Raw genomic sequence first — 21097 nt, 5'->3', positions numbered from 1 at the left:
AAAATGACTTATGAAAGTGATGGACTTGTAGATACAGAGTTAAGAGTGAAACTTAGGACAAAAGTTCCGCTTGCCCTACCCTAGGGATGGCCCTGGATGCAGTAGGTAAATAGTATATAACTCATACAAGTAGTTATATGCTATAAATTTTGCTACATACACGTCTATTTCTTGTTTACATTTTCTAATTTTTTAGATAAAGAATAAACACTTATTTAAGTTTTATATTCGTATCAACAGGTTTTTCGTATTGTTTTAAAATATGGCAACAACAAATAATTTAACGTGCATAATAATAATGAATTTTTTCTTGTTTTATGCAAAATGTGTTATGTAACGGTTTATATATTTAAAATGCACATTAAAAATTTCCACAAATGGAAACTTTCATTATTGAAAAAAATTGTACATTGAGTTCAATGAACATGTTGAAGGTGTGAATTAAAATTAAAAACGATTGATACAACTTCCTCATTATATTTTATATTATAATTAATAAACAGAGAAACAAATTCATAAAATTTATAAATTACATAATGCCTTGCGCCTCAAATTAAAAAATAATACACCTGTATGGCTGTACACATAAGTATGATATTCAGATATATGTTATATACTTTGACCACCGTTATATTATGGGCGAGTACTTTTAATACGTTTTTTTTTTTAAATTTATTCCATAATATTTCATAGCTACGATATTTTTCATTATTTTTCAGGAAAATTTAAAAATAAATAAAGGATTATATAATGATAGCGAAAAAAATAATAATAATCATAAAACGTCATTGGCATAACGCCAACAACAATATTGTTGTTGTTTTGCCTTCATAATACCCTCGGAAAGGACCTCTTCTTATGTTTTTGACGTGTTCCTCACTTTTTCTATCCACCCCTTCTAACACACCCCAACTCGACTAATAATCATAATTGCCAGTTTTCCTTTTTTTTCCCGTTTCATCCAGCTCCATTCCATTTATTTATCATTTATACTACCTTCTGCGGCGGCACCGTATACATACACCGCATTATTCTGTATAGCTGTATAATATTATACATGTATATACTCGCTATTATCGCGCCGTTTGAACTTTTATTTTTTTATTTTTTTTGCATTATGGCCGCCATTATTAATTCCCTTCTCGGTGCACACACCTACTTTTCGGAATTTTTCTTTATACCTGTCCTTTATTCCACACTTCTTTCTCCGTCGTATTCTTTTCGCGCAATCGCTTACCACGTACCCACTGGCTGTACACCACACTATGTATATTAGTATATATATATATATATGTAAAAATAATATATCTCAATGTATATTTATGTTACACTCATAGAAGTAGTATTAACACCGCAGCTATAACAGACACAGCCACTGTTGTAATTTCGTTAAACTTCGCCCAATGATGCCGACACCTTGACTACTTTGCTCGTGAGATCCATAGATACTCCGGCGGCGGAGTTTTTGTGCGCAATCTCGATCATACTTGTCCCGGACTTTGAACAACGTTCCCTGTATATTTCCCAGTACATCACCACTGCGAGAAAAAATGAGTACTACGACTGAGCGGTGCTCGTTCGATATGTCGAGTGGAATGGGACGCGGCATTATTTGTAAATAGGATTTGAGAAAATGACGACAGCCGATTACGCTCGAGAATTATTATTATTAACTCTCTTACTATTAATCCTCTCTTTTTCTCTCTTTCTCTATCCATTTTGATATTTTTTTATATATGTATGTATGTATGTATGTATGCATGTATGTATACTCTAGTCCCGGGTACTTCTGTTTTTGTCATATTATTATTATATATGTCCATGGCACGAAGGGAGGAAGAAACACAGGGAATTTTTACCTCTATTATGTTTTCTCCAGAGCAGGAGACGGGGTTTTTTCCTCTTTCTATTGCGTTTATTTTGTCAGTTGACTCGACGGTCGTTTTTATTTGCCTCGTTTTATACATACATACATATATATATATATATATATATATATATATATATATATATAAATTATATTATTGAGTATTTTTTCCGCCCCTTTGTATTCACTTCCCAACAACATTATTTTTATATTTTCCTGTGCGCCATTCGAATTTAATATATATATACTCATCCGATAATAGAGATTTAGAGAGAGAGAAAAATTATATGTACAAATAATGAAAAGAAAAATTCGTATTATAGTAGTCCATTATGGAAAAATGGAAAATATATTTGATAATGCTATACGATAATTAATTTTTCCCTTTATTCAATATATTAATTTTTTTTTTTTTCATATATACCGTTGCGAGTTTTGACATTTTTACTGTTTATTGGGGCTAGTAATCGCACAAAGCATTCAAACATTAATAATTTTATGTTTAAATGGGAATTTTATTTTATTATTATGTCACGTATTATTGTTATCATGATTAATATAATTATTTTAATTACGAATATTATTATTAAATATAATTTATAGTTACGTACATAATAATTTAATTTCGTATCCAGGTGTATGTGTGTGTGTGTGTGTGTGTGTGTGTGTGTGTGTGTGTGTGTGTGTGTGTGTGTGTGTGAATGATGTGTACGATGTATACGATGTATATATAGTATGTGTATATGTATAGAGTGAGTGCGTATACATATAAAATCATAAAATTACAATATCATATAATATATTATACTGCTATAATACTACAACACTTGCTGTTGCCTAGCGACCAAAGGTCCGCCGCCACCTCTGTTCAGCAACATCTGATCCACAGCTACGTTGATTTTTTTCTGCTGCATCTGTTTCTGCTGGAGCAAATGTTGGTGGCTTTTCATGCTATTATTGCAGTTAGTAACGTTCTTCTTTTCGTGTTGACTAGCTACATTCGAAGGTGTCGACGCCACGACCACGGCTCCTGCGGTCTGCGTGCATCCGCCCATTTGCATCGTCGAAGAAGACGTATTGTTATTGTTGTTATTGTTGCTATTGTTGTTGTTGTTGTTGTTGTTGTTGTTGTTGTTGTTATTGTTGTTATTGTTAGAAGTCGACGTAGTGGTCACATCGCTCAAGTCTGGATTCGGGTTGTTTTTCGTTGGTAAAGTTTGTTCACGACAACCAGTGCCGGCCGCTAGTAGTTCCCGTTCCTTTGTGTTTCGCCACTTCATTCGGCGGTTTTGGAACCATATTTTCACCTATGGTCACCACAAATAATATCAAAATATAAACATCATTATTATATCAAGTTTTATCCAATTCGTAATAAATACTCTCACGCATATAAATGAGGGGTTACGGGGAAAAACGATAATAATCAATTAAAAAAAAAAAAATTGATGATTTTATCATCTTTTCATTTGTTTTAGAACGGATCGATATGTAAAATTAGTTAGGGAAAAAAATATCATATTCAGTGATATAATAACAGTTTAATTATACCCATGACGGCCAAAGCTAGGTTAGGGCAGAGGTCTGAAACTTTGAAACTACAATACTAAATAGTTTAGGAATATTGGATGTTGTCGTCTTTCCTCGTATCCCTTCAAATATATATACATATACACTTATAGAGAAAAACAGTACCATGTGAGTCGAAAAAATCTATCAATCGAGTGACATACTAAGTAGGTCTAAATTTGATAGCCAACATTTAAAGTTGTTGAACAAATCTATTCGTTTGTGTAACACTTCATATTTAATTGAATTTCTTATGAGTTTAGGTTAACTTAACTTTCGAGTATTTCAATCATCTTGGATTATATATAGGGATTAACATCTCTCCAAATATCGAAACACTCAACCGTCTCTTTTCTCTATCTTCGTCTTGGGAATAATACGTTATTTCCCTTTTTTATTGTTCTAAATTTCAATCCAGAACCTCATATTGTTTTCACATGATTACTAATCGAATCTCTAAATTGTCATTATTTAAAATTAATGTTTATTCTTTATTATTTTTCGTTCTCTCTTTTCTTTCCTGAACTTACGATTACAAAATGTTTATATAGTTTTTGCCCATATTGTTTTATTTGTTATTTATCCTGAATATTAAATGTTTCAATAAATAATTAATTAGGTAATCAATAATTTTTAATACTCAAAACACATTTAGTCACTTTTCTAGGCCATATAAAAGTAATTTATTTAACGGTTTACCAGGATTACATTTTACGAACTATTAATAAAACATCACATGGTGAATAGTGCAATGTTATTATTGTAATTTTAAGTGTTACAAAAGGTATAAATTTTAAATATACCATTCGTATTAAAATATATAGATAGGTCATCATAATGTTTAAATGGATGACGCCCACATAGACGCAGCCCCTAGACATCGCTATAATCGTTTACAATCAGTTTGATAAAAACAGGATTTCAAAAATAGTATGCTTTCTATTTTGTTTTAATACATAAAAATCTGTTTTTATCAAGTTAAATGCAAATGATTACAACGTTGTCTACGACTGCGTCCACGTAAGCACTATAATTTTAAATAATATAGAAAGGCGTAGGTACCTGTGTATTATAGAATGAATGCGTATACTTAAGTAATAAAATAGTTGTAATAATAATTATTTTTACAAGATATTGTTTTAGAAAAAGTTAAAGTTTTAAAATGAATTACGTATTTTTAAATTTATAATGTAAAAGAAAATATTTAGACATTTATGTCCGTTATCGTATAATTTGATGTCAAGTACCTTTTAGAACATATGTTAACAAATAAATGCATATTATTTATTAATTATTAATTTCTTAACATACTAATTTCCACTGAACTTTTCAGACTTCAGTTTAACTTTCGAAATTCGAAAGAAAGTTTTTGAATATTCGTAAACTGATTTTTAAAGTGAACAAAGCTTGATTGGAATAACTGTAGTTACATGCAAAAAATTATTGACTTTTTTATAAAACGGCAGACAAAAATAATTTATTTTATATATATGGAAATTCGAACTTTGATATCAACCCGTTAAGTATTTATAAGAGAGAATTCATAAAATAAAATATACCATAAAATCTTACCTAATTTTATATTCTTATAATATAGGTAATTAAAAACCGTTAAAGTCGACCATCCAATATGTTATAAAGCTTTTTGTTGGACATAAAAGATATTCGTCAAGAATACAAATTGTAAATACGATTACAGTGATCAGCGAAAATTTCAGTAAATATATTTTGAATATTATTAGTTGGAAAATGAGATAACACGATAAAACCTAACATACAATTGACACACATCATTTGAGTATTTTATAACCATACAGTTTTATTTAACTTAAATTTTATGACCCACTCAAACTTTGTACATCACATTTTTATTTTACGAACAATATGAATAACATATTATTGATTTCCGATGATATGAAATTAGATCACCAGTTAGAATTGGATTTATTAAACATAAAAAATACTATTTTCTTTTTCAAAGAGTTAATTGAATAGTTAACCATGTGTTAATTATTAATATTAACTACTCACTATGCTTTATTTAATATTTATAATTTTTCATATTATACAGGTTGCCTATATCATTGTATTTACTCTTACTTTTAAGATTACAGTAGGTATAACATAAACATTTCAAAACTATTTGAAAATTCGTTTTATCTTTTACAACAGTTTAAAATTAACTCTTTAGTATATTTGTAAGTGTTCATAAATATGTTTTTATTATAATTACTATAGAAAATACTATAATTATAATATATATATATATATATATATATATTAATAATAATAATAATTGAGTTTACCGTAATTAATGAAGTTTTTAGTCAACAGTAGTATAAATTTAAATCTAAACAAACAAAGAATATGGATGTGTTTCATATCTACGTATACATAAAATTATAATCATTTTAGATTAACTGAAATCGTCTGAAAAGTTTTCTTTTATTACAAGACTGCCAATTTATTATATTAATAATTTGGATAGTGTATTTTCATATACATTTTAAATTTTAAATAAAACAAAAAAAAAAAATCTATTAATATGTTACCAGATCGTGCTTCAATCTGTTTTTAACTCGTTTAACTAAAATAGTTCTGAGATTATCATATTTTGTATGCATAAAAATATAATTTAAAAATAACTATACTGTAATATTTATATTTTATTTTATTCTTTTATTAATTCTCCGTCAATCAATAGTTACAATTACCATTTTATTAGATTTAATGCAAGTATAATAGAATTATTTTTGCAAAAGATATTTGATTAATATCATAATGAAAATAATGCCACAATGATTATTGCTGGACAACATGTAAATTAAATAATATTCTTTAATAAACTAAAATCGAAAAAAATATAAAATTATCTTTACAATCAGGATAAAAATATCACAGTTTAGTTAATTTATTTAATTTATCAATAACAATTTTAGTATAATAAAATATTATACTAATATTAATAAATAAAATGACCCAATAATACTAAAAATGCTCTAATAATGAAAAAACGTCGAAATATGCAAAAAAAATGCAAAATAAAATTTTTAGTTTTGAAACTCTCGTTACATGAAACGAATTATGTTCTTAGAGAGCATTGTGTATGATCAACCAAAAAAATATGCACTTAGCATTGAAATACGGGCCCTAGTTATTAGTAATAACAATATCTAGTAGATATATTACAAAAGGGAAAATTCATCGTCATCAGTTTTCTTATATTATTTTGTTTTGGAAAAATTTCTCATTTTTATTCGATAATACATAATAGCTTAAGATATCGTGCCAAACTATGATAATAGTTTGACTACTGTTGTAAATTAAAAACAGAAACTTCACTATTGCAGGTGTCCTTTGTAAATGACGGCATCTATTTCGTTTTTTTATACTGTTATTCTACGCTATATGGACATTTATATGCGATCGTATAAAATACAAAAAATAGCCATTTTGTCTAAAATTACCTGAGAATCTTTCAACGACAACTTATCAGCCAGTCGCTTTCTGTCTGGTTTGCTAATGTACTTTTGCACCTGAAACCGACGTTCCAAGCCCTTCCGTTGCGCGTCAGAGAACACGGCCCGTCGCATCATACCCCTCCGCGGTTTGCCCCTGTTGTTCCCACCAACCACCACACCGTTCATCACGTTCAACGTGTTGTTGTTGGTGCTCATCAGCAACATGGTCGTGGCTGACGGGTGATGCTGATGATGGTGCAGCGGCGCGATCCTGTGGTGGTGTGATGTTCCGGCCATAGTTCCAGACGTACCCCCATTCGCGCTGGGCCCTGTTCCGTAAGGCCAAACGGCCGCGGATGAGAAAGGCGACTGTGGAACCGTGGCAATTGACGAAGACGTCGAACCGTTCGAGTTGGATACTCCGCCGACTCCGTTTGATCTGGATTGCATCATGAGCATTTCGTGATGAGAGTGAGGATGCTGGTGAGCCATGTGATGACGGTAGTTATATAACGGGTGTACAATAGGAAATCTGTGCGTTCCGGCGCCGTTGGTTCGACCTGGTCCTAAAATATTCACAAAACAAATCAAAACAATATAATTAATGAATAATATGTGTGTATGTATGACGGACTATATGTTAATTAAAGTATAAATTATTAATTATTGACCTATTTTACATGATCATGTTTTATGCGAGTGTCACACACGTGCTCTCGCACCCTCTGTTTAACTTTGTATAATTTAGAACAGATTATTGATTAAAAAAATTCATATTTAATTTGTAACTTTCGTTGCGATCTCAAATTAAGAAATATGATTTTATTCCCAAAATCAAAATAAATCTTTATCTTTTGAAGATAATTTGTAGAGTAGTATATTTTGGTACCCGTGATTATTAACGACACATCATTATTTGCATTAACGTCAATAAAATATTTAATTTTTAAATTGCTAATGACATAAGTATCAATTTAAAATAATGTATCTTAACTCGATTGATTTTATAATTAAATATTGAAGTCAGTGTAAAAATAAAAATAGAATATGCAACTTAATAAAAGTTATAACGTTACAGTCTAATTAATAAACGCTCAAGGGTTATATTGCATTAATTAATTTTCATGTCAATCAATGTTCAACAAACAAATAAATTGTTTTATTATTAAATTTGTTTGCTAAAAAAAATAAATCGAGGTTTGAGTTTTTTATTTTAGCAGAATCAAACAGCATTTATATATTTTGAAACATCAATAGTGAAAATCGAAAAAAAAAATTTTATTAATCATACTTCGGACACTTATGGTAAACAACTTTTGAGGAGAGGGATGGATGCAACAAACCACGAGTGCACCGGTAAATTTTCTAAAATAATACCATGTTCGTTTCAAGTATAAATAAATAATAAATAACCACATTGACGGTGTTAATAATAATATAAGCAACCGCAGCTGTTACCTTCTCATCTTATTATGATTATTACGGCGTTGCGTCAACGGCTCAGCGCCACGTTGCAAAGAGCAGGGCGACAATATTCGCGACGCCAACAGCACGTGTTGCAATAATAATAATAATAATAATAATTTTTATCCTCAAAATAACTCAAGTGTTATACGCATTTTAGTCACGGACCTATGGTATTATAATACGCTCTGCAAAATGTTGCCGCGTGGCAATCGTCTGCGTTATATTATGCTATATACATCATAGAAGATAATTTTTAATTATTTATTATTATTTTTATTATACAAAAAATGAGGGGACTGACGCAGTGTATAATATATATATATACATATCAGAACAGAATGAAATCCGGTGCAACAGACGCTAATAACGACAACACAACACTAATCGGTGGACAGTGTGTGCAACTGACTTCAATAGTAAGAAGAATACGTGGAAGGGTCCCTTTTTTGCGGCCGCATTGGATTATTAAATATATTATAATAAGTGAGTGGAAAAGAGAAACGGTGGGGGGAAGTGGAAGAGGAACAAGGGTAGTTGTGCTGCCGAGGGTAGCGTGTAGCGCGTGCGTTTGACAGGTTCGCCCAGGGATTGGCGACGGGGGCGGCAGCAAACGAGTTCGGTCGGAGGAAGAGAAGTGTATTAGAACAACGACGGTGCGCGGATGGTATAAGAGGGTGAGTGGCGAAATCACAGCACTCGATTACACTGCACTGTGGGGGTGGATGGATGTATGGTGCAGGGCGAAGTTGGTTATTTCTCTTGTTCGCGCATTCTATAAAATATATTTTTCTTATTTTATTTTTTTCTTTTTGTTCATTTTTCATTCTTCACGAATTCTTCTCTTGTATTTATTACTCTCTTGTACATTATTATTATTCTTATTATTATTATCATAACCATACCACGAAATCTTGTTTTAACTTTATCGATTTTTGTTTTTTGTTTTTTAAAATTTTTTTAATTCCCATCAACAATACATTTGATCACAATAAGTCATTTTACAAATGAGGGTTTATTTTGATAATCTTTGTCATTCATGCGCTAATGATAATAAATCAAGTACAATATCATCGCAACAATTTATGATACAATAACAGTATTAGGCGAGTAACACGTATGCACTATCGGTGTTCGGCAGAGCCGTACCGAGCCATTTTTTATCCCGAGGCAGAACTGAAGCAATGCGTCCCCTAGGTTTTAGTGTTGTCACACTCAAAGCTTTTAATTTGTATAATACGATTCAGAAAAATCTAAAAAATTGTAACTAGTTTTCTAGCAAAACAAGAAATAACATTTCTTAAAATAAGTTAATTTTTCAATATTTTTGCGCCCCCCCCCCCCCAAACTTCAGGCGACCAAGTCAAATGCCTCGCTCGCCTCACTCTAGTTACGGCTTTGGTGTCCGGAGTTTCTTTTGTTGTTCTTCCGCTCATACGACAAACATCGGCGGCAGAGGCGCAAACTAGCGCAAACTAATTATGGAGGAACGGGGAGGGGGCAAAACAAAAGTATTCAATAACCACCTATGAAAAAAAAAAAATCGGTCGCTGCGCTTGCGTTATATAAATTAAGTAACATAAGTGTATTGATGTACTTATTGTTATGACTGAAAATTGACCATCGAGTATCGATCAATCGCCCACCCACCTACCGAATTAAGAGGGAGAGGGGGCGATTTCCGATTCGGCGGTTATTTGAAGCCACGTAAAATCGTAATAACAATAACGACAATGTATGAATATAATATCACCACCGCTGCATATGCTGCCGATGACATTTCAGTCGAATAGACGTCGGTGCGGCACGTGTCGTTCGGCGTCGTCGTCGTCGTCGTCGTCCGCAGTCACGCGCATTATACTTTCTGGATACGCAAGTTTGTGTTTACGACGCACGCGAATGCATTTAACGATCCGTTCTAACGCGGCGATATCATTCGTCAAAAACACAATATCCTCGCATGATCGTGTCACATATCGCTATAGTCTGCTTTTGATTTACGGATTCTCAAAGTTGATAATAACAATCGCACAAGTATAATAGAAATATACTCGTATGTATATTTATATCTGTACACACGCTAAGTCGCGGTTCAATACGCTTTACGTAAAAATATATTAGATTAAAATACGCCTTGTGTAGTAATCATGATGCAGTGGATTCCGCTTGACGTGGACACGTTGAGACCAAACCCATCTGTCCACTCGGGAGGAAAAAAGGTAAAATGAAATTAATAGGTAAATAAACATGCGAAATAATTATGATTGATATACCCATAATTTTTCAGCGATTTCTAGCGAAGAAAGAGGAAGAATATTTTCTAGACAGACAAACGTTCACGAGAGCGTTGAAATTCACGATAAAACTAAAACGATTGTTTTCGAGTTAGGGGGAAAGAAAACTATAAGTTTATTGGTTTATTTATTTTTATTTTTCTATTGATCTCGATATTTATATCCTCTTATGCGTTAAATTAAACTCACAGCGAAATCCCATTAAGGTTAAACAGATTTTTATTACTTTTATTAAACACAATTTCGTAGATTCGACGATAACAGCGTTTCTCCCTCCGCTGACGACGTACCGTTGCTCTCAAAGTTGGACGCTAACGCGATTATTTTATAATTAATTATTATCCGAGTTTTTTGCCGTTGTTACTAAAACGGAGGAAATCTCTTCCGGGTCACCGGCAAATAACATGTTTTTACACGCGCACACACTAATATACGAGTACGCTTAAGTATGTTTATATATTTATAATTAGTACACCTCTGACGAACTAATCAGAAAACAACAAACTTTCTGCACTTACGCTATATTACCACTACTACTACTACTACTACTACTACTACTACTACTACTACTACTACTACTACTACGATCATCTTTACGCGTTACTAAATACTTCTACTGCTAATACACTGACGCGGCTATTATTTCCGTACGACGACCATTTATTACTACATAATGAACCAGCACCGTTCACGATGAAGATTACAAATTGCTTTAAACAAAATTTAAGTAATTAATCATTTCACGGCCTGATGTTGTTCGGGTAATAACAGCAGCGCTTTAAACAATATCGTATGCACTGTGTGCACAGCACCACGCGGCTAGGAGGTCACACGGCGAACGTGATTAATCTCTAATAGCGTTACGTGTAAGAAAAATATTAATTACCGGGTGTCGCGGACGAAGACGAAACGGCGGCCGAGTTCGCCAGAGCGGGAGAGTTACACGCGATAGGACCGCCGCTACCGCCGCCTCCGCTGCCTCCGTCGACGGCGGCACCGTTAGCGATGCCCGCGCCGCCGCTGCCACCGTCGCTGGACGGTCGGTTGGACGACGGGCTCGCAGTGGCCGCGGCCGCGGCGGCCGCCAGCGCCAGCAGCGTGGAGTTGTGGAGATTCCCGTTGGTGGCATTCGGGTTCACGGCGGCATTGGCCGGTCGGCGCGCGATCGGTTTGGCGATTGTTCGCGGGGTCTGTTGCCGGCAGGACGTGGTAGCTGTGCTCGTGGTGTCCGTCAGGTAGGCCGCCGCGGAAGAAGCGGTGGCAGGCGGAGTGATCGACGTGGCCGGTTGCAGACGAGACGGCAGCGACAGCGGCGGCGGAGACGGCGTGGTGACCCCGTGCACTCTGTTTTGATGCAACTGATGGTTTTGGTGGTGATGACTATGATGGTGATGAGCGGCGGCTGCGGCGGCGGCGACGGAAGCGAGATGGTGATGATGGTAGAACATGGGACCTAATTGTATTCATAACAAAAAAGTTATAAGTTATAACAGACATTATATCGTATTTTTATATTGATTTTTCATGAATTTAAGAACGTCTTTATAGCAAACGGGGCCTGGGACAAGCATATCTACTGCCCCAGATTATTACCTATTATAATGTAGTCACAACGGTCGCGATGTCAACAGTCCATTTCTGTCCACGTTCAAGTAAAAAATAGCCAGATCAAGCGAATCAGTTATTTAATTTAAACACAATATCCATATAAATTATTTAGATTTTTCGCGTGATACATTATAATTATAATTTATGCGGATTTAGCAATAAACTATGCTCGCAGCCCTCATAAGATCTGATAATTTATTAGAAAATAATATGGTATCACACGAATATTATGTCTAGAAAAATTTTCGGCCAACGCATTTGGTAATATTGATCCGATCACTAGATTCGAGTATACGAATGTACACTAATATGACGAGTTTTTCACATTATTATCAGTTTTAAATTAATCGCGCAAAAGGGATTAAAATCATTCAATCTTCTTGCCCGACAATCTCGGAATTGGTTTTGAATGTTTATTAATCTCTTGTTATGGCGTGACATACCAATACATAATATTTCAATAATAATTTAAACTTTATAATACCCTTTGTGAATGTATGTCATTCAATATTCATTTAGTATTAATAATAGAAAGCGGAATCGTACCAAATACAATTATTTCCCTTGATAATCATTAATGCAAAATTATGCAAACTTTAAATGATCGAGTGTTTCAGACTCGATGTATTCAATCAGTGTAGTTAATGTTGTTTGTATTGGTTATACTACTGATTTCGTATTATATAGGTACGCCATAAGATTGTGAAAATTGGTAACGGCTACGAGGACGCAATCACTCAGCACCTTTGTAATTGTTTGTATTCAATTTTTATAAAAACAGGGTTTCAACAAAATAAACAACGATTAACTTAAATTATATTGTTAATAACAATAAATTCATAAATAATAAAATAAATAATTGAAAAACTATTTTTATCATGTTAATGCAAGAGATTACATTAATACCTAGTGGCTACATCCACGTAGCCGCTTCCAATTTTAACAACTAAACCTAACTGCTTATTATAAAATCAATTATATTACCTAGTTAAAGTTGAATGAACGAGAGCTTATTTACTTTTATTTTTAATCTTTTTTTTTATAGATGACCTTGTATTTACATAGTATAAACAAGGTACTGGTACAATATATTTGAGATGGACAATCTTTTTAGCTACACCGAGTAGTAAAACATTCTCTTAATTTTTTTAGATTACACAATGAGTATTTAATATGGCTTCTATTAAACCGTTGTAATTTAATCTATTTTAAACGATTCTCAGTCTCAGTGGCGTATTTTAAATTTTTTCTGGGGAGGGGGGGTCCACAGTTTATACATAATTAATATAAACTATGTATTATATTGTAATAGTTACGTCCATATGCAGTTTTTGGAGGAAGTTGAACTAAATATATAATGTAATAATCGTATAGTCTTATGTAATATTATATATATGTACCTATATATTGTATTTAGCATTATATATTACAAAGTTTTGTTATAAGATAAATTCCAGTTGTCTCGATTTTTTGGCCAACTCCTCTATCACTTCATCAACAGTAATTTTAACTTCCCTGTGAATGTTTAACATACCCAATTCTGCAAATATGTAAGAATTGTTGTTAATTTTTTATTTTTTTGAGAGGTTCTGGGGGGGTCCAGTACCCCTGGCCCCCCCCCCCCCGTAAATACGCCACTGCTCAGTCTTATCGATATTAATGAAATACTCCAAAAGTACCAATTGTACAACGATCGCAAGAATAAGAAATATGTAGTTCCTCAAAAAATTGTTTTACTAATATGAAATCGGTCGATGTTTTTTTTATGAACATGCCATACAATAGAATGGTGATGACATTACGGGGAAATTTGTATATGCTTTTACGTGATAGGTAAAGTAACTTAGTATATATATAGTCAAAAGAAATTCTTTTGTGATGAAATACTAGTTAGAAGATAAATAAAGGATACAAAACGATGAAAACAAACATGGGTACCTTTAAAACTCTTTGAACTTATGGCTCCGACATCACGATTAAATTAAATACCACACGCTGTAACTGTAAAGCCAGATTACAATTGTATTTTGTGAACAAACTGCAATAGATAAACTGGTAAACGTTTTCACTGTTTCATACCTAAGATAAAGAGATCTAATTATTTAATAATTCTAATCACTGAACAAAACATTTTCAAGTAGAGGGTACGATACCTAATTTAAAGTGCGATTTTACAAGGCTCGTGATGTACAAAAAACTATTAGATAGCCAAAAAAAAAAAATGTTCTTATTATTGAAAAACTAATTTTAAATGTAAATGTGTACAAAGGAAATGTTAAATTAGCTAAGACTAAGTGTTTTGATTTTTTTGTGTAACTTTTACAATTTTACCATTAAATACTTTTGTGTTGGAAAACATCTAGGCAGTGGCGTAATGAAGGTATTATTTTGAAGCAATTAATTCTTCAAAATCTGATGATTAGTCAGTGAATACTATTATATTGAGTTTAATACTAGTATATTCAATATTGTTACTTGTAAGACTACATTATTGAAGTGTAATAGATTAATTAATTAATCACACATTACGAATATCTGTACAAATGTAGACAAATTTTGTAGATATGAAATTTTATATTTACAATACATGTATGTACACCAGTTACTATTGTTAACTATTATTAACTTATCAACCATCGTTGTTTTATTCTTGTCTATTTTATAATTTATTATTTGTAGATTATTTGTTCACTGTATTAATATAAAGTAGTGAAAATTAATATAATATTTTGTTCCATGTGAACGAAAATCGAAAGCAATCATTATGATTTCGAGACAATTATTTAAAAAGGTAAGATTTTCCAGAGTTAGGTGAACTTAAAACTAATTAACTCTTAAAAAATAATATAAAAGGAAGGCGTAGAAAATGTGAAAATGGTATTAAAAATTACAATAATTCTAACTTTTATATCCAATACAAATTTAAGAGAATGGGATAAGTTTATTTAAAACGCCTTATATATTTTATATCCAAAGCGATTGCCGCGTTTATAGTTGAAACATTAATAAACTCAAATCGTCTGAGAACATTACTTCAAATAAAACAATCTATATTAGCAATAGTATTCGTGCAGTCGTGTTGGAAATTAATATTTAAGTGTACATTTATATAGCTTATATAAATGTATATATTCATACAATATACCTGCACAACGTTATTATAAAGGTATTTTAAGTTTTTTAATTTTATTTCAATACTCATAGAACTTGAGTACTTTATTCGATAATTCGGCTAGGCTAAAAGAACAATGCACAAAAATAATGTATATCGTTTGTATACGCATTGTGCTCCATTGATAAAAACTCTTGTAGATTATATTTCATTTTTATAATATTTACTTTCTAGAGATCGGTGTTTCGTGTCGTTCCTGTGTAACTCAATACGGTTCACTAATAATACTGCATATAGTCATTTAGTTAAATTGTAGTTCAAACATTTTGTACGCAGTTTTATGTTACTGTTATTCGTAGCTATCAGTACTTAAAGAGCTTTGACATATAGCGGCATTCCAGCTGTGTTTGTTGTTATAATGTTATAATATGATTTAGTGAGATACCTCCTAATCGATTATACAGCATGAAATTGTATATCTATAAGTTCGAGTAAACAGAGGAGTGTTAGACGTGCATGAGTGTTTACCTACATGTATCGATGGCTAAAAACCGTTTATATCAAATCCATGTATGTACATCGAAGATGCTCGAAAACAAACGTAATAATATAGACATTATACACAACCAAAGAGAGAATAAAAAATAATACGTATTACTAAAGTTACTAGTAACTGTTTATTTTTAATACGGCGTGTCCATTTTATTCACACGCGTAAACATAAAATCTGGTTATTTTGTGGTAAGATTAAAGGCGCGTTGCCATAATAATATTTATATTAATAATAATAAAAGGTAAGTCATAATAATTATGTTACAGTTGTCGTAATAAGAAATTTTATGTATGTAAAGAGATAAATGTGTGAAAAGGGCTGTGGATGACAGCACTAAACGGCGAGTGCTATAAATTTCACAACGCGCCACTTTATACCCGTTTAGGATATAAGAAAAAAATGAAAGTTATAGCAAAGGAAAAAAGGAGAAGATCGAATGGCAGCCCCACCCACTATCACCATAATAATAATAATATACTTCAATATTATAGCGTCATGCCTTTATCATATATTTATACTATGTGAAAAATGATGCCATTAAACATTATTGTATAAGATGTGTGAATAACCTAACAATTTACTATATTTATTTATCTCTCCTGCCAAAATATAAAGTTCAGAGCCGTTAAATACATCATGCGCGTATTAATATTTTTGTTCTTATATATATTTTTTTTTTTTTTGTAATCTACACTAATTATGCTCGTCCATAATATTCTACGTGCCTTTGTTCCCTGGCAAAAATTCCAATTCTTATTGTTCTCGCATTTAATCGGCGTCGACGGCTATACAGTTATTACTATTATCATTGTTATTCCGGATTTTCTATAGCGCTGCAGGTGTGGCCAAACGGTCGAACGCGGGTGGTTTTAAAGCGTCTCCCGAGTGTTTTATTATAATTTTAAATTCTGATTGCCACACAATAGCCATTTATATTGGTTTTGAGATGAAAAATGATTTTTTTATGGAAACGTTAGATGCAATTAGAGCTGTAAAAACACGCAATAAACTTTCATGTGATACCTTTACAGATTCAAATACAAATTGTTCTCTAAAAACTTCAATTTTCAATCAAAATGTTTATAAATAACAAAATTAACTGCCACGATAAATATAGTAAACGAAAAACAGTAATAGACTAATTACTTTAAACAATCTTTCAATAAACCTAGCACTGCTCCAAATCATTTTTACAATCCAACATGATATACGTAATAAGTAACTAATAATGTACCTGTACCGTATAATGACCGAAATATCGGGCATCTACTTCCTAGGTGTAGAAAATCGTTTTATTCACAATATACTTTTATAAATTATTTATTTTACTACTTGATGCACACACCGCACAGTTATAAAGATTTGTAGAGGAAGTGGAGTACAAGTGCTGTATTCCTCCTTAAAAATTATAAAAAAAAAAAAAACTAACATTTTTATCCATAACGAATGTACGTGAACGAGAAAATTGCCTACAACTATGGAACAATTATTATTATCATATAAATAGACACCATTGTCGCTTCAACTCATTATTTTGTTTCGCACGGACAATATATATGTATATATTTTTAATGGTCAATGCGAAGAATTAAAATATGACTTTCGATTTTTTTCAATGCTACAAAAGAAAGAAATCTGATCCGGATATTTACAAATCGCTTATGTCTTCCCAAAAGCCGAGTCGTAATTATCGCCGTCGTTAATCGATGACGAATTATACAAAAACGGTTTTTCGCGCAATCAACTTCTCAAAGAACAAATCAGCCGTCGGCCGATGTATTGTACATGATGGTGCACACCGAAGTTAAAAGTAAAAATCGGTTTGACCGCCATCGGTGCGGTGGAAAATACAGCGTGAACGACGCGCGCGCGTATTTAAATATTTATAATAGTGTTCGTTAAATATGCAATGCAGTTGCGTTTACCTGACGCGGACGACGACGACGACGACGCGGAAGCGGCAGCGGCCGCCGCTGTGATCCTCAGGAAAGCAGCGGAAGCCAAGTGTTGGTTGTGCTGTTGTTGGCCGGTGTCGAAGATGTTCTGCTGGTGGGCGACGATCTTACCTCCGTTGTACCCAGTGCCACTCGACCCGTTGCTGCCTATGCTGCCGGTGCTGCAGTTGCTGCTGGTGCTGTTGCTCCGGCCGTTGGAACATGCTCCGCCGCTGAGTATGGCGTTCACGCTGAAGTTCAACGAGGACGCCGGCGTGGTCGACGTCGGTACGGCCGTCGGAGGAGTCGACGTCTGGGCCGCGGACTGGTGCACGTGCCGGTGGTTCATCGCGGCAGATAAGTACATCGAGATTGGAGGTGGTCGAGCGCCCGATGATTGCGTTTGCGGCTCGTCCGCCGCAGTAACCGCCGGCGTCGGTGATTCTTTATCGGCTGTTAACATCGGGTTGATAATACATTGATTGGCCGGTGATTGAACGGTACACCAATTACATACGTTTGGGAACATTGAAACGTGTGCATATAGTAATACGAACACAAGTGTACGGAGATACAAATGGTTTCGTAGGCGGAGTGGGATATTGAAACGATTAAATTGTTTCGATAAAAAAAAAATATATATATATATATAAAATATAAATAAAAAATGAAACCGTTGTCCTACTGGTGTGGTAATAATGATATTAATCCGTGTTTTGTCGAATGAAATTCATGATGACGTGAACGATTGAGTAATTTTTACTCGGAAAAATTGTTTCAGTTCCACTGCAATATTTTCATAAACCCGAATCGTCCACCACCCTTTGGTACAATAGGGTTTAATTCAAAAAAATAATTAATTAATTCCATTATAAATTATGTTCGTCGTAGAATTCATTAAAACAGACTTATATTTTATTACACTAACATTGTATAGCAAGTAGTGATTCAGACATGTGACCGAAATAGAATCTCGAAGATTTGTAATAATCGACCGATCTATTCACTCAATTATATTTATATTGTACAGATTTTCTATTTATTCGTTCGTAAATTCGTTACATTTTAAATTAAATGGCAAATTAACGTATCCAGCATAAAAGAAATAAACCTTTCGTAAAATTAAATATTAATAATAGAAAAATAAAAAAATTATAGTATACCTATATTATAAATTTACTATTATTCTCGTATTTAATAATTAATAGTTAAAATAAGTACTGTTTAAATTTTAAAAATAAATTAAAATACTTATTTCTTAAATCAGTACATATTCACAACACCAATATGTTTTTCAACACAAATGAATACTGTACTGACATTTAAAAAACAAGATACCTATGTATATGAATTCCGTTTATGTTATCTATGAGTCGTTTCAATTTTAGGTAATGGACATTCTAACAGTAAAAAGTATGTAAAAAATAAATTTATTAATTATGTATCAATTTCAAGAATGTTAATGATTCTCTTACTTTCTATTTTTTCGTCATCGCTGTCACCGCTCGTATTAGTACTTATACTGTCTTTTTTCTTAGTCGTCCTTCTTCTGAATGGAATAGAACATTTACGTCTCTTGATCCTGTAGCTGCCTGCGTTGTTGTACACCCCGTTGACATCCTCATTTCCGTCTATGGAATTCACTACGGGAGATGATAACGGCATATCTCGCGGGCTACAACTTCTACTTCTGCTTTCACTGCTACTGCTGCTGGTTTCTTCGTTGTCGTTGTCCTGTTCGACCATTGGTAGCGACGGCGGAGATGTATTCGTAGGCCCATCACTAGTGTCGTCGGCACAGGATATAAGCAGATTGTGTATAAGAAAAGATGTCGAGGTACGAGATCGCACGCTGCTGGTACACCATCGACTATTATTACCACCGGCCGTTCTTTGCCTCCTTTGATGCTGTTGCAGTTGACAGTCGTCGATATTATCCGAATTCTTCAATTCGCTGTTCTTGTTCGGAGATCGACTGCCAGCAGTATATGCATTAGACGTTGTATTCTCCATGGAATTCGTTTTGTAAAAACCAAAAGTCGGTAGTTACGAAATATATATCTACAGAAAACTGTTTTAAATTTATTTTAGTAATTAACACATTTAAATCACAAATAAATCACAAAATGTTGTTACCACCGTAAGAATCGCGTGCCAATACTTTTGTTTCGCAACATTTTCACACGTATTTCACAATATAATATATATATAAAACAATGTATGTATATATATATATATATTACAGAGTGGGTGGCTAATTAATCAACATTGTATATTATTTTAAATAATAATAATGATAATAATATCAACATAGAAAAAACCTTATAGTTTTATTTTTCACCCATGTGATACCCATTATATGTAAACATATATCCAATAGTCCTTACAGTCACATAATAAACACACATTCGCACCACCGTAAAACTATTATGCGCACATCTGCCAACAGTAAACTTTTTAGCACATAGTTATTAATTACACAAGACGATTTTATTGTTATTGTTTTAATTATTTAAATTATTTTTCTCGTTATTCTCAACGACAATATAAATTGTTATGGATGATAATACAACAACGGCGGCTGATTTCGCACTGATTATGACACTGGCGGTAAACGACGGTGGTCTTCTCTCGGCCTTAATGTTTTTGGCCACCACCATCATTGTTTTTCCTCTCAATCGTTTCACTCCTGCGCTCCCTTTCGAGCAATAGAAGAAGGGGATGAAGCGAATGCCAGTGGGTAGAGAGAGATGAGGGATGCTGTACTGACGATAATTGTCGAGTATGGTCGGCCATTGCTGCTACTGCTTCCGTGGGCGTGCCTCGAGGGAGCAGGCGTCACGCCCAGGTTACCTCCACCGAGTTGCAGTTAGCTACCCCTCGTCGCACAACCTTCCACGGAAAACGAACGACGATAATAGCAAGAGAGAAAAAAAAAAAACGACGGCCTTTAACAATAATAATGAGATAATACGACCGAGTGTAAATATAGGATACCTAATCGATTTAAGGATTTGGAGTGAAAAGAAAAAAAATAAAGAACACTTCCTTAGTTTATGTGTGTATTATGATATCACGCTAAAACTTGAACCACAGCGATCATAATATCGTGTGAAATGAAATCGTTTTTGTGTACTCAGTACACATTTTAACGATTATTGTTGTATCCAATATAATACAATATGACGGTTAACAGATATGTTATGTTTTTTAAACCGTGTACACGAACCGATAT

The 21097-nt window shown here is 33.1% G+C and overlaps 1 protein-coding gene across 3 annotated transcripts; it reads right to left on the bottom strand.

Moving 5' to 3' along the window:
• Positions 1–2607: 2607 nt before the first annotated feature.
• LOC112682217 (homeobox protein 5-like) lies at positions 2608–20473 on the bottom strand. 3 transcript variants are annotated; one of them, XM_025552735.1, is made up of 6 exons: positions 20184–20473; positions 19338–19933; positions 17854–18315; positions 11542–12108; positions 6904–7463; positions 2608–3174 (listed from the first exon to the last, which is right to left on the bottom strand). In XM_025552735.1, exons 2-6 carry the CDS (start codon positions 19873–19875, stop codon positions 2686–2688), a joined length of 2616 nt encoding a protein of 871 aa, XP_025408520.1. In that variant the 5' UTR covers positions 19876–19933; positions 20184–20473; the 3' UTR covers positions 2608–2685. The 3 variants fall into 3 exon arrangements, with proteins under 3 accessions (XP_025408520.1, XP_025408529.1, XP_025408536.1); XM_025552744.1 differs by having other exon boundaries at positions 20250–20473; XM_025552751.1 differs by lacking the exon at positions 20184–20473 and adding an exon at positions 19999–20132.
• Positions 20474–21097: the final 624 nt, after the last annotated feature.

Source organism: Sipha flava, unplaced genomic scaffold (genome assembly GCF_003268045.1).
Source record: "Sipha flava isolate LNK unplaced genomic scaffold, YSA_version1 103_pilon_pilon, whole genome shotgun sequence".
Lineage (NCBI taxonomy): Eukaryota > Metazoa > Arthropoda > Insecta > Hemiptera > Aphididae > Sipha > Sipha flava.
The sequence above is the reverse complement of the archived record's forward strand: the minus strand, read 5'-3'. Positions and strand labels throughout refer to the sequence as shown.

Bases quoted from the DNA above. Each gene is read 5' to 3' on its own strand.
- LOC112682217 (XM_025552735.1), bottom strand. From the start codon at position 19,875: ATGGAGAATACAACGTCTAATGCATATACTGCTGGCAGTCGATCTCCG. The intron at 12,109-17,853 runs GTAAACGCAACT...GAATACAATTAG, and splicing joins GTCGTCGTCGTCCGCGTCAG to GTCCCATGTTCTACCATCAT. The intron at 3,175-6,903 runs GTAATTTTAGAC...TGGTGACCATAG, and splicing joins TGTCGTTGAAAGATTCTCAG to GTGAAAATATGGTTCCAAAA.